We start from the raw sequence: 12423 nt of genomic DNA, 5'->3' as shown, positions 1-12423 counted from the left end.
CTCGCAACCCTCCCCCCTACCCCCCGCCGGCGCCTCCGCAGACTCCCTCTCTGCCTTTCCCGGGACAGGGGTCCAGTCGGAGCCCCGTGGGAGGCTTCGGAGTGCCGCTTGGCCCAGCCTACCCGCGCCGGCGGCCATGGCGGGCACCCTAGACCTGGACAAGGGCTGCACGGTGGAGGAGCTGCTCCGCGGCTGCATCGAAGCCTTCGGTGAGTGGCATGGGAGGGCACGCCCAGCCTGAGCCCAGCCCCGAGCCTGAAGCGGGACTCTCAGGGCAGACCCCTGGCCTGGACCCACCCAGTTCCGCATCCTGCAACCTTTTTTAACGAAAGCCTTCTCTTCATCGCTGGGTAGAGAGATCCACACCCTTCAGAAAGATAAAATGTTTCCCTACCCTGGTATGCCGGCATTGAAGGGAGGGACGGGGTCTCCAGACTCTGGCACAAGAGCAGTATTATCTGCCTCCCCGGAGGATCCGGAGGAACTCTCTATCTCTGGCCTGGGAGCGGTTTCCGGCTGGTGGGGGGCGGCTTATCTGGCGAAGGGGTGCCCTTTCCCCCAAGCACTCAGGAAATGGCCTCGGGATTCTTGACCCCGGGGAACCCAGGCTTCTTCCGCCCCAGCTGCTGGTTCCCCTCGGGACGATGGGCCCGGATCAGATGCTCCCCTCCCCCAGTTCTTCAGATGCTGCCTTAGCCCTCGCCCACCCTACCTTTTCTTTCTAATCTGCCTACAGAATTCCCAGTCCTGGGAAAACAGGTGATGGGCGGGGGGCCAGCTATCAGGCGGGCTGTGGGGTAGGCTTTAGGTACCACAGCTACGGGACGAAGGGTCAACCCGCTTCTCTCTGACCCCTCGGAGTTAGATGACTCCGGGAAGGTGCGAGACCCGCAGCTGGTGCGCATGTTCCTCATGATGCACCCTTGGTACATCCCTTCCTCTCAGCTGGCGGCAAAACTGCTCCACATATATCCTTCGTGGGCCTGGCCGTGGGCCCTGCAGCCCTAGTGCTTGAGGGAGCCTGGCTGCCCAGCCCAGGCCAAGAATGGGCTTAGCTCCTAGAGCGTGGGCCCCTTATAAGCCTAGAATTCAGCCTTGGCGCAACCTTTCTCCAGGCCCGAGGCTCCACCCCTTTCCTCCTCTCGACTCAGGCCCCGCCCCCGCCGCTCCTCAACCTGGGCTGCCTACAGTCTAGGACCCATCCCTACTCCCAGCCCAAGTCCCTCGTCTGGCCTCCTTCCTAGAACCCAGGCCATGCTCTCACCCACCCCTAGAACCTAGCCCCCTTCCCAGCTGTGCACCCTCCCCAAACTCGACCCTCACCCCAGCCTTCAGCCTCTTTCCTACAGGCCCCGCCCCAGGCCCCGCCCCCAGCCTCTCTCCCAGGACGAGGCCCCGCCCTCAGACTCCCTCCAGGACTCGGGACCCATCCCCTGCCTCCCTTTCTAGAATTAGTCTCCATCCTTGTTTTCCTTAACTCTCCGTCACCTACCAACAATCTCGGAAGGACAACTCCAGTTCGCTGCAGGTGAAAACATGCCACTTGGTCAGGTGAGTCTTCCTTTTGGGACTCTGTCCCCACCCCTTGCTCCCTTCTCTCAGGCTTCAGACTGGCCTGAAGGAGTGGAAAGAACACGCTCTGGGAGTTGGTCATACGGGTTTGAAGCCAGGCTCTGTCCATGGTGGGCGGGCTGTCACACAGGCTTGCCCCTTCCTGGTCTGGGCCTGGGCTTTCTGATCTGCCCAGTGGGGGTGGGGAAGGAATGAGCAGGGGGTGGGGAGCAAGGGGCGGGGAAGCCACAGTTTAGGGCTCTTAAACTAAGAGGGGGAACTACAATCCCAGGGGATGGGGGATGGGGACGCGCGGGAGGGCTGCCTTGGGTGACTCAGAACTTCCGCCAGGTACTGGATCTCAGCCTTCCCAGCAGAGTTCGACTTGAACCCTGAGCTCGCTGAGCAGATCAAGGAGCTGAAGGCTCTGCTAGACCAAGAAGGGAACCGGCGGCACAGCAGCCTCATTGACATCGAGAGCGTGTGCGTGGGGCGGCGAGCTTGAGGGCCGGGGAGGGCACTCAGCATCCTCCCCCATCTGTGCTTAATAAATGTTTGTTGAATTGAATGAGTGAGGGTCATGTCACTCTCTTGCTGAAAAGCCTCTGGCTCCCTGTCGTCTTCACAATGTCTCGGCTGGGGATTAGAGCCTTTGATAGTCTCCAGCCAGCTTGGCATTCCTGCCTCGTCTTCCACAGCCCACTCCCATCCCACGCACGCCATGCTACAGCTGCACGGGTCCACTCATCCTTCCCTGCCCCGCATCCTTTCCGCCATGGTGCTCTGCTCACGTGGGTCCCCTTGCCTGCCTCTCTGTGTTGTCAAGACTCCGCTCCAGTGTGGAGCGTCTGAGGGCTCAGAGGGCTTCCAAGGGCAGCGTTTGTCATTCCCTCCTTGGGGTCTGCGCTCTTTGCAGACCCCTGCGCGAAGACCTGTAGACGTGCCACGCGGTTTGGTTGGCTGTCTTGTTTCTGTCTCTGTCTCCCTCAGTCGACTGTGAGCTCTTCAAGGGAAGGAACTGTGTCTTGCTCATCTCTGTACCCGCCCTCCCCCCTCCCTCCCCAACACGGTGCCTGAGTGCATGACGAGGGGGGGGAGTTTGCAGGAGTTGGGACTGGGGACATGAGTGTCCAGCACGGTGCCTCAGATGGTGTAGGCCCTCAGGCAGCCTGAGTGGTGCCTGCGCACGAGTGTGGGGCCGCAGGGGATGGGGGATCTCCAGCAAAGGGCTCAGNAGTGGGAGGGGCAGGTGACCCAGCGGAACCCCGTAGGACAGAAAAAGCGAAAGATGTCCCTGTTGTTCGACCACCTGGAGCCCATGGAGCTGGCAGAACATCTCACTTACTTGGAGTATCGCTCCTTCTGCAAGATCCTGGTGCGGCCCGGAGGGCATCGGGTCAGGGGTGGGGNATGAATGAAGGCGTGGCCATCTGTTAGGGGAGGGGCCCGAAGGGGCTGAGGCCACTCCCCCTCCCCCCGCCCCCCTCAGTTCCAGGACTACCACAGTTTTGTGACTCACGGCTGCACGGTGGACAACCCCGTCCTGGAGCGATTCATCTCCCTCTTCAACAGTGTCTCGCAGTGGGTGCAGCTCATGGTTCTCAGCAAGCCCACAGCCCCGCAGCGGGCCCTGGTCATCACACACTTCGTCCACGTGGCCGAGGTGCCTGCCCCTCCCCCTCCCCCCCTCCCCCCAGGTGCCGATAGGGCGAGTCCTTCCTTTCTGCCCAACCACTGCCTCCTTGCCGGAAAAGCTGGGCCAGAGTTCTGGGCCTATTCGGTGACTCCCTGTCTCTCCCCTCCTCCCTGTCTCTCCCCTCCTCGTTTGCCCCCCAGAAGCTACTGCATCTGCAGAACTTCAACACACTAATGGCGGTGGTCGGAGGCCTGAGCCACAGCTCCATCTCCCGTCTCAAGGAGACCCACGGTCATGTTAGCCCTGAGACCATCAAGGTGCCTGGGACCCGGGATGGGGGAGGGGGGCCAGGGGAACAGTCTGGTCAAGCCCTGGGCCAGCCCTTCCCGGGTCTGGCCTCACTGAGAACTCCTAGTAGTAGTGTTGCGGGCTGGGCATTCCTGTCCCCATTTGACAGATGCAGAAACTGAGGTTTGGAGGGGTTACATGCTTTTCACAGGTGACATGATGAAAGGGTCAGAGTGGGGGCTTAGCGGTCAGCCTGACCCCAAAGCTTGTGTTTTTCTCCTCTCCTTTTCTTTCTTTCTTTCTGTTTTTTTTTTTTTTTTAAGTTGACTTATTTAGTTTAAGAGAGAAAGCATGAGCGGGGGAGGGGCAGAGGAATTGGGAGAGAATCCCAAGCCGGCTCGGTGCTGTGACCGCGGTGCCCGATGTGGGGCTTGCTTCCATGAGTCTGGGATCATGACCTGAGCTGAAACCAAGAGTCAGAGGCTAACCACCTTAGCCACCCAGGCGTCCCTGTTTATTTATCTATTTTAACCTATCGGGTGATGTCCGTAGAGAGAAATATATAAAGCATGGGTGCAGGTGCAAGCAAAATCATAAAGAATGTGCTTGCCTAACTTACCATTCAGGTCAAGAAATAGAAGCTTCCAGCACCTTAGACTCCACCCCCATCGGAGGTAACCAGCGTCACGACTTTTGTAATGATGACGGCGCTGCTTTTCCTTACAGCTTTCCCATTCCACAGTGTATGAATCTCAAAATAACGTGGGGGTTTTGTTGCCTGCTTCTGGATTTTCTATGAATGGAATCATGTTGTGTGTTATTTTATGTCTTGCTTCTTTCCTTCTAACATTCTGTTACTTGGAGCGGTTGTTCATTCATTTCCATTGCCGTATAATATTTTATTGTAAATCTACTGCAAGTTGCGTATCTTCCATTTGGGGGTCTTTCCAGTTTGGACTGGTAACAGATGACACAGCCAAGGACTTTCTTCTGGGTCTCTGTCCTGTGCTGTGCCCTGAGCCTCAGTTTCTTCTCCTGTTAAATGCGGTGATAGTCCGTGCCCAGGGGTGGTGGAGAGGTGGGGTATTTGGCAGTGGGGGTTCCCTTGAACTTGGGACCTATAAACTCTGACCCCCAGGGGCTAAGGGAGACAGTGCTGGGGAGCAGGGAGGGAGGATTTTTAACCTTTCACCCATCCCTGACTCTGACTCCTCATCCTCTCCCACATTTCCAGGGCTGGGGGGAGGAAGGGGTACAGTGACGTGCGAACGTGTGTGTGACTCTCTGCCTTTTGCCCCCCGCCCCCACCCCCCAGCTCTGGGAAGGTCTGACGGAACTAGTGACGGCCACGGGCAACTATAGCAACTACCGCCGCCGGCTGGCGGCCTGCGTGGGCTTCCGCTTTCCTATCCTGGGTGTACACCTCAAGGACCTGGTGGCCTTGCAGCTGGCACTGCCTGACTGGCTGGACCCTGCCCGGACCCGACTTAATGGGGCCAAGATGAAGCAGCTCTTTAGCATCCTGGAGGAACTGGCCATGGTGACCAGCCTGCGGCCACCCGTGCAGGCCAACCCGGATCTGCTGAGCCTACTCACGGTGAGTGGGGCTTGGGAACAGGAATGTGGGGTGCTGGGGGCTGGCCACCGTGGACATCCACCTCTGGTCTTGGGTTTATGCAAGGCTGCGGGCTTGGCCTTGTGTTCTAGGTTCTGATCAAAGACCTGAGATCCAGCCTGGGATCCAGGGTTTGGAATGAACCCTGAGAGGAGTTCCAGCCTCTGAAAGGGGCTGTGGGCTGAGGTCTGATTTCGAGACTGCCCTGTGGACTTTCTGTGCTGGGCTTGGAGCTAGGCCTGAGCTCTTGGTGCTGGGTTGTGTTCAAGGCTTGGGGCTCAGCTCTGGATTTTAGGGGCAGGGGTGGCTTCTAAACATGGCCTCCAGCTCTTAGGAAAGGTCTGGGCTTGGCCTTGGACTTGGTTTGGGGGTGGAGAATGAGAGGTAGGTTCTAATGGAGATCTAGACTAGGTTCTAGACAATGAGCTGGAGCTTGGGTTTTGGGTTTCTAGTGAATTATTATTTTTTTATTTTTAGTTTTTTACATTTATTTATTATTATTTTAAACAATGTTTAATGTTTTATTTATTTCTGAGAGAGAGAGAGAGAGACAGCATGAACAGGGGAGGGTCAGAGAGAGAGGGAGACACAGAATCTGAAACAGCCTCCAGGCTCTGAGCTAGCTGTCAGCACAGAGCCCGATGCGGGGCTCAAACCCAAGAACTGTGAGATCATGACCTGAGCCAAAGTTGGTCGCCCAACCAACTGAGTCACCCAGGAGCCCCTACATTTATTTATTATTGAGAGACAGAGGGAGACAGAGCACAACATGGGAGGGTCAGAGAGAGAGGGAGACACAGAATCCGAAGCAGGCCCCAGGCTCTGAGCTGGCGGTCAGCACAGAGCCTGACACAGGGCTCGAACCCACAAAGCAGGAGATCATGACCTGAGCTGAGGTCGGACACTCAACCGACCGAGCCACCCAGGCACCCCTCGAGTGAATTCTTAACTGTTTCTAGGCTCTGGGCTGGGATCAGGATTGAAATCAGAGCTGGATTCTGGATGCTGGGTTGGGTGGTAGGTTGAGGCTTAATTTCAGAGCCCTTGGCCGTGTTCCGACCTGGATTCTCGGCTGGATTCTTGGCAGCGCGTTGTGCTCAAGGTTTGAGGCCAAGCTGTGGGGGTCTGCTCTGTGTGCTAGGCTGGTGTGCGGTCGCTGTTCTAAGCTGGCCTTTGTGCTGAGTCGAGCTTCTGGACGGGGTTCCGGGCTGAGCTTTGGCCTATAAGTGGACCGATGAGCCTGGGCTCTGGACAGCGGGCTCCTGAGGGCATCAGGGGCTGTGGGTGTGATCAGGCCGGCGTGTCCTAGGTATCTCTGGATCAGTACCAGACGGAGGATGAGCTCTACCAGCTGTCCCTGCAGCGGGAGCCACGCTCGAAGTCCTCGGTGAGCTGGGGAATCCCTGCTTCCCCACTCTCCCCCTCCTCTTTCTCCCCCACCCCTGCCCTTCCTGAAAATCCCAGGATGGGAGGGCGAGCGGAGCTCTTAGGGGCTGCCTCACCTGTTCCGCTTGTTGCACGGGCTCTCTTCTCCCCAGGGCTTTCCCTCTCTGCCCCCCCCGGGCCCTGGGCTCCCTCACCTCTGGCCCTCACTCGGGCCTGACCCTTCCCACAGCCAACCAGCCCCACAAGCTGCACCCCACCTCCCCGGCCCCCAGTGCTGGATGAGTGGACCTCAGCCGCCAAACCCAGGCTGGACCAGGCGCTCATGGTGGAGCACATCGAGAAGATGGTGGAGGTGAGGCTGTGTGGCAGCCAGTCTGGGGCCCGAGAGGTCAGGGGACAGGTCCAGAGGGGTCCGTCGAGAATGATTTTGCCTGGCCACCACCCTTGGAGCCACACGGGCACCATGTTCAAGGGCCGGCGCCCAGGCTCCAGAAAGCAAGGGGCATAGCCAGTGGGCGGGGTGGAGGTGGGGGGTACGGAAAAGGGGAGATGAAAAGGGGAGCTGCAGAGCCCCCCACGTCTGAGACACCCTTCATAACACGGACTGGCCATGTGGGCAGGACAGGGGCTGATGCCTGTTTCACTCTCCCGCCCTCTGCGTACTTCAGTCTGTGTTCCGGAACTTTGACGTCGACGGGGATGGCCACATCTCACAGGAAGAGTTCCAGATCATCCGTGGGAACTTCCCTTACCTCAGCGCCTTTGGGGACCTCGACCAGAACCAGTGAGGAGGGCTGGGGGCTGGGGGAGAGGGAAGGCAGAGACTCACTTCCCCTCGGGTTTCAGCTTCCCCCTGTGCAAGAGGAGGCCATTGAACCAGACCATCTCGGCAGAGGAAGCTACCAAAATGTAGGGAGGGGCTCGTATTTGAGGGGGAGGCTGCCAGCTGTGGAAGCATAGGGTTACCCCACTCATTCAGACAGATGGGGGGCCCCCCACCTGAGTCTCACCAAGACCGTGGCCTGGGGACCGTGGCTGCATAAATGCCGCTTTATTTGTGGAGCTCACAGCTGGCAAAAAGTGTGGGCAAGTTCAACTCCTGGGTAGCCTGTTTTAATGAATAGAAAAGAAAGGCCTGTAATTAGCAGCACCCACTTGCTTATCAACAATTCACATACTGACAATTTGGACAAACAGCTGGTTCTCTGAAGTAGGTTAAACATGCCCCCTGCGATCCCTGTTTTGCTGAGCAGACAAAACCCCGGGTCAAAATTTCCAGTCCCCATCTCAGGTCGAGTTATATTTTTAATGTTATTCATATTTCAAAAATCATGGTTTCTCTTTTCCTTTTATTTTTCCACATTGCACAGCCTGTGGTAAAAAAGAAATCCAGGTAGTAAAATAGATTTATAGTGAACAAAGCCTGTGAAGTAAGAAGCCAAAGTTCCGTTCCTCCTCCCCTCTTTCACATCACGAGAGGCTATGTATATATTTTTTTAATGTATTATTTATTTCTAGGAGAGAGAGAGAGAGACAGCGTGAGCAGGGGAGGGTCAGAGAGAGAGGGAGACACAGACTCTGAAACAGGCTCCAGGCTCTGAGCTGGCAGCCAGCACAGAGCCCGACGCGGGGCTCGAACCCACAAACCGTGAGATCATGACCTAAGCGAAAGTCAGACGTTTAACCGACTAAGCCACCCAGGCGCCCCCACGAGAGGCTATATTATTAGGCACATGTTAGCAATGCTACTGGCTTGGCAGTAGTGTATCCTTCCAGTCTATTCCATCCCCCCTCCATGTGCAAATCGCTACAGATTTTGTTTGTGCCTGTTCCGTGGATAAATAGGATTATGGTATAAATCTAGATCTGCCCATGGGGCTGATTCTAGTTGCTTTGTTTCTGCTCCCGGAACTGAGACAGAATTCTAGGGTATGTCCCTGGGATGTTGGGTGGGTGGATTGTTTCCAGGTCATGCTCTTACTGAAGGGGCCGCCGTTGGAGACCTTAGACACAGCTTCGTGCAGGGGTCTCAGCCTGAACTCCCTGCCTTCTGCACACCCCAAGCCTTGTGCCCAGCCCATCCGGGTACCAAAACCCAGCACCGGGCTCACTAGGGAGAGCAGCAACCCCTTCCCAGGGCGGCCCTAGCATTAGCCTCAACTCCCTTCCTCAGCTTGGCGCTCGCTCTTCGCTTCTGGAACTTGAGGATTCCCGTTTCTTGCGCGCAAACTCGCCTATGCATTTAAAGCACATTTTGGGATATTTTAACTGGGATCTGGTATTTGTATTTGTAGCAATAGGGCTCGCAAGGTTTTTGTTTTGTTTTGGTTTTTGGTTTTGGTTTTGGTTTTTTATCACTGTCTTGATGGAATGGCACATCTCGCTTTTTTGCTTTTGTTTTTGTTTTCCACTTAACCCTCTATCACGGAACATCTCTCCATGCAGCTTCATGCAGAACGACCTCATTCTTTAGAATAGCTGCAGTGTGTCCCACTGTGTCGCGGGGCCGTCATTTGCCTCACCATTATCCTGCTGATGGACATGTAGACTGTTCCCGGTCTTTCGCTATTAATATACGCCATGCTGCTGCGAACATCTTTGTACCAATGCACTCAGGCCACTATTTCTGTAGGAGAAATTCCTAGAAGTGGGATAATTGGATCAAAAGATATGCACATTCTAAATTAGGAGAGACTGCCAAAGTGACCTCAGGCAGGGTGGTGCCAGCTTGCACCCCCATCAGCAGTGAAAAGTGCCCATTTCCCAACGTCCTTGCCAACGCTGGGCGCTATAATAAGCTTTACAATTTTGTCAGCCTAATTGGCAAATGGTGTCTTGGTTAAATTTGAATCTCTTTAATACCAGTGGGGGTAGGATCTCTTTTCATACGTTTATCGGCCCCTTATATTTCTTCTGTTAATTGCTTGTTCATATTCTTTGTCCATTTATTCCACTGGGTTGGTTTGTTGGTCTCTTTTCTCATTGATTTTCAGAATCTCTGTTAATGGATATTAACTCTTTGCTGTCAAATGTGTTTGCAAATATTTTCTTCCAGTCTGTCATTTATGTTGTCCTTTTCCATATAAAATTTTTAAAAAATGTCGTGTGTTCAATATGTCAGTCTTTTCCTTTATGACTTCTTGGATTTGTGTTACGCATAGACAGGCCCTCACCTCCTTTGAAATTACAAAGGTATTCTCTTACACCTTTCCAGATACTTCGATGATTTTAGTTTTTACACTGGTGTCCTCAGTTCAGTGAGAATTTCACTCTCCAGGCACAGTGGGAGGAAAGAATCTAGGGAGATATATATATATATATATTTTTTCTAAATGGCCAGCTGTCCCAATGCCCCACTGAATTGAAGGATCACCTGGACCACGTCATGGAGCCCCAGATAAAACAGGCAGGAGTTTCCAACAAGGATGAACACTGACAGAAATAGCTCCGCGTGGCCCAGGACCTACCAACGCCACAGATGCTGTTGTAAATGCCTCCCGCGCACTCACTCAGTCTTCACACAAACCCTCTGAGGGGCAGGAATTATTACTCTCCCCATTTATAGAAGAAGAAACTGAGGCACAGGGAGATTAACGAGCTTGAAGGTCACACAGCCAGGAAGTAGCAGAATTCGAACTGAGGTCTATCTCCAGAGCACATGATGCCTCTTTCCCTAAAACCCGTTCATAGGTGAGGAAAGGGTTCTGTGGGAAGCCCTGGATTATGGGGGGGAGCGGGGGGCACCTGATTGCAGGTGTCTCCCCAGCACTCACTTGCGTGAGAGTGAGACGCCGGCGGCCTTTCCCGGTCTTGCCTGGTCCCAGAGCTCAGCAGAAGTCTCTGCAATCTCAGGACTCTCTCGACCCACAGCTCACTTTGGAAGACAAAGGCTGATAATCTCGAGGGAAAGGGCACAGCCCTTTGAGCAGGAGCTAGGATTTCATTTTTCTGGGGACGAAACCCAGGGGAAGTGACTCGTCCAAGGCCACACGAGTAGTATAGTAGTAGCATAGTAGCGGCCGGGGCTTCTGCCTGCCTCCCCAGTGTAGCCGCCTCTTGTCCGCACCAGGAGTCCAAACCCAGGAGCTGGGTGAGGATATTTTATTTGGGAGGGCAGTTCCCAGGGGGATGGGTGAGGCCGGTGGGTGGGTGGCCCCGGGGGAGGGCCCCACCTGAGGCGCCCTCTCTCCCACCCCGCCCCCCGCAGGGATGGCTGCATCAGCAGGGAGGAAATGGTCTCCTACTTCCTGCGCTCCAGCTCGGTGCTGGGCGGCCGCATGGGCTTCGTGCACAACTTCCACGAGAGNGAGACAAACCTCATTAATTGCGCCTGCCTCTCCTCTCGCTGTTCTGCACCTGCCGAGGCCTGAGGGGCTCGAAAGCCCTGGAGTGGGTCAGTCCCCGTCCCTGCCCTTGAGAAGGAAGAAGTAGAGTCCTTATCTCCCGCAGCACAGCCCCCTCCTCTTTTTCAGATCCTGGGCATCTACAAGCAGGGCCTCAAATGCCGAGGTGAGCATGGCCGGCGGGGTTGAATTGGGGGGAAGCGTTCCTCTCTGGGTGGGGATTTTTTTTTTTTTTTTAATAGTTTATTGTCGAGTTGGTTTCCATATAATACCCAGTGCTCATCCCCACAAGTGCCCTCCTCCGTGCCCGTCACCCCCCTCCCCCTCCCCCCACCCCTGGGTGGGGATTCTTAATTTGGTGGGGCAACGGAGGAGGAGTGAAGTACACTGGAGCCAGAGAGGCATGCTGATTATATTGAAGGGGGTAGCCTTGAAGTGGGCTTTTATTCTGGTGAGACAGCTGTCCAGGCACAGAGAACTTGGGGGAGGGCATGGACCCGCCAGCCGATGAAGCCGTTTGGAAGGAGAGTCTTATTTTGGCGGGGCCGCTGCTCAGGAGCACAGGACACTGGGGAGAGGTGCAGGGCTGGCGATCGGGATGGGGGGGTGTTCTGACCAAGGGCTCTGGCTGGGCCTCCCCATCTGCCTCTCCCAGCCTGCGGTGTGAACTGTCACAAGCAGTGTAAAGACCGTCTGTCTGTTGAGTGCCGGCGCCGGGCCCAGAGTGTGAGTCTGGAGGGGTCTGCACCCTCGCCCTCACCCACACACACCCATCACCGAGCCTTCAGCTTCTCCCTGCCCCGCCCAGGTAGGCGAGGCTCCCGGCCTCCAGGTAAGAGGGGGTCTCCTTGGGGGGTCTCCTTCTGTACTTGTCCTGTGAAGGGAGGGAGGCTGGGCCATGGCGGCAAAGTATTAGCCTATCCGGGGATGGAAACCTTCCTGAAGTTGTAATTCTGTTATTTTGGTGGGGTGACAATGACGGATTGCAAAGGTCAGGGGGCCAGAAGGTGACTCAGGAAACCTTGACCTTTTGAGGCTGAGAGAAACGAATACATAAAGAGTTAAAGTGAGAGCACCTGGGTGATTTAGCCGGTTAAGCATCTGGCTTGGGGTTCAGGTCATGATCTAGGTTTGTGAGTTTGAGCCCCACATCAGGCTCTGTGCGGACAGCTCAGAGCCTGGAGCCCGCTTCAGATTCCGTGTTTCCCTGTCTCTCTGCCCCTCCCCCTGCTTGTGCTCTATCTGTCTCTCAAAAATAGATAGGGGTGCCTGGGTGGTTCAGTCAGTTAAGCTCCCGACTTACGCTCAGGTCATGATCTCATGGTTGGTGAATTTGGGGCCCTGCCTTGGGCTCTGTGCTGACAGCTCAGAGCCTGGAGTCTTTTTCGGATTCTGTGTCTTCCTCTCTCTCTCTGCCCTTCCCCTAGTCACACTCTGCCTCTCTCTCGAAACTAAATAAACATTTAAAAAAATTTTAAAAACATTTAAAAAAAAGAGTAAAAGTCAAAGAGGCTTCAAGATTTCAGTCACAGGGGCACCCGGCTGGCTCAGGCAGCAAAGTATGCGACCATTAATCAGGGTAGTGAGTTCAAGCATAAAGCTTA

General features: G+C 55.3%; 1 protein-coding gene across 1 annotated transcript in view; it reads left to right on the top strand.

Moving 5' to 3' along the window:
• The first annotated feature begins 68 nt into the window (after positions 1–68).
• RASGRP2 (RAS guanyl releasing protein 2) overlaps positions 69–12423 on the top strand; it is a 13393-nt gene continuing 1038 nt past the window's right edge. Inside the window, exons 1-14 of the mRNA XM_077759729.1 lie at positions 69–209; positions 866–968; positions 1489–1551; positions 1903–2032; positions 2774–2926; positions 3041–3214; positions 3388–3504; positions 4791–5072; positions 6400–6477; positions 6706–6828; positions 7145–7260; positions 10684–10834; positions 10949–10985; positions 11475–11651. Coding sequence (XP_077615855.1) covers positions 137–209; positions 866–968; positions 1489–1551; positions 1903–2032; positions 2774–2926; positions 3041–3214; positions 3388–3504; positions 4791–5072; positions 6400–6477; positions 6706–6828; positions 7145–7260; positions 10684–10834; positions 10949–10985; positions 11475–11651 — 1777 coding nt within the window. The 5' untranslated portion in view covers positions 69–136. The remainder of the gene's footprint in view (positions 210–865; positions 969–1488; positions 1552–1902; positions 2033–2773; positions 2927–3040; positions 3215–3387; positions 3505–4790; positions 5073–6399; positions 6478–6705; positions 6829–7144; positions 7261–10683; positions 10835–10948; positions 10986–11474; positions 11652–12423) is intronic.

This window comes from Crocuta crocuta, unplaced genomic scaffold (assembly GCF_008692635.1).
Source record: "Crocuta crocuta isolate KB4526 unplaced genomic scaffold, BGI_CrCroc_1.0 scaffold53, whole genome shotgun sequence".
Classification (NCBI taxonomy): Eukaryota; Metazoa; Chordata; class Mammalia; order Carnivora; family Hyaenidae; genus Crocuta; species Crocuta crocuta.
The sequence above is the reverse complement of the archived record's forward strand: the minus strand, read 5'-3'. Positions and strand labels throughout refer to the sequence as shown.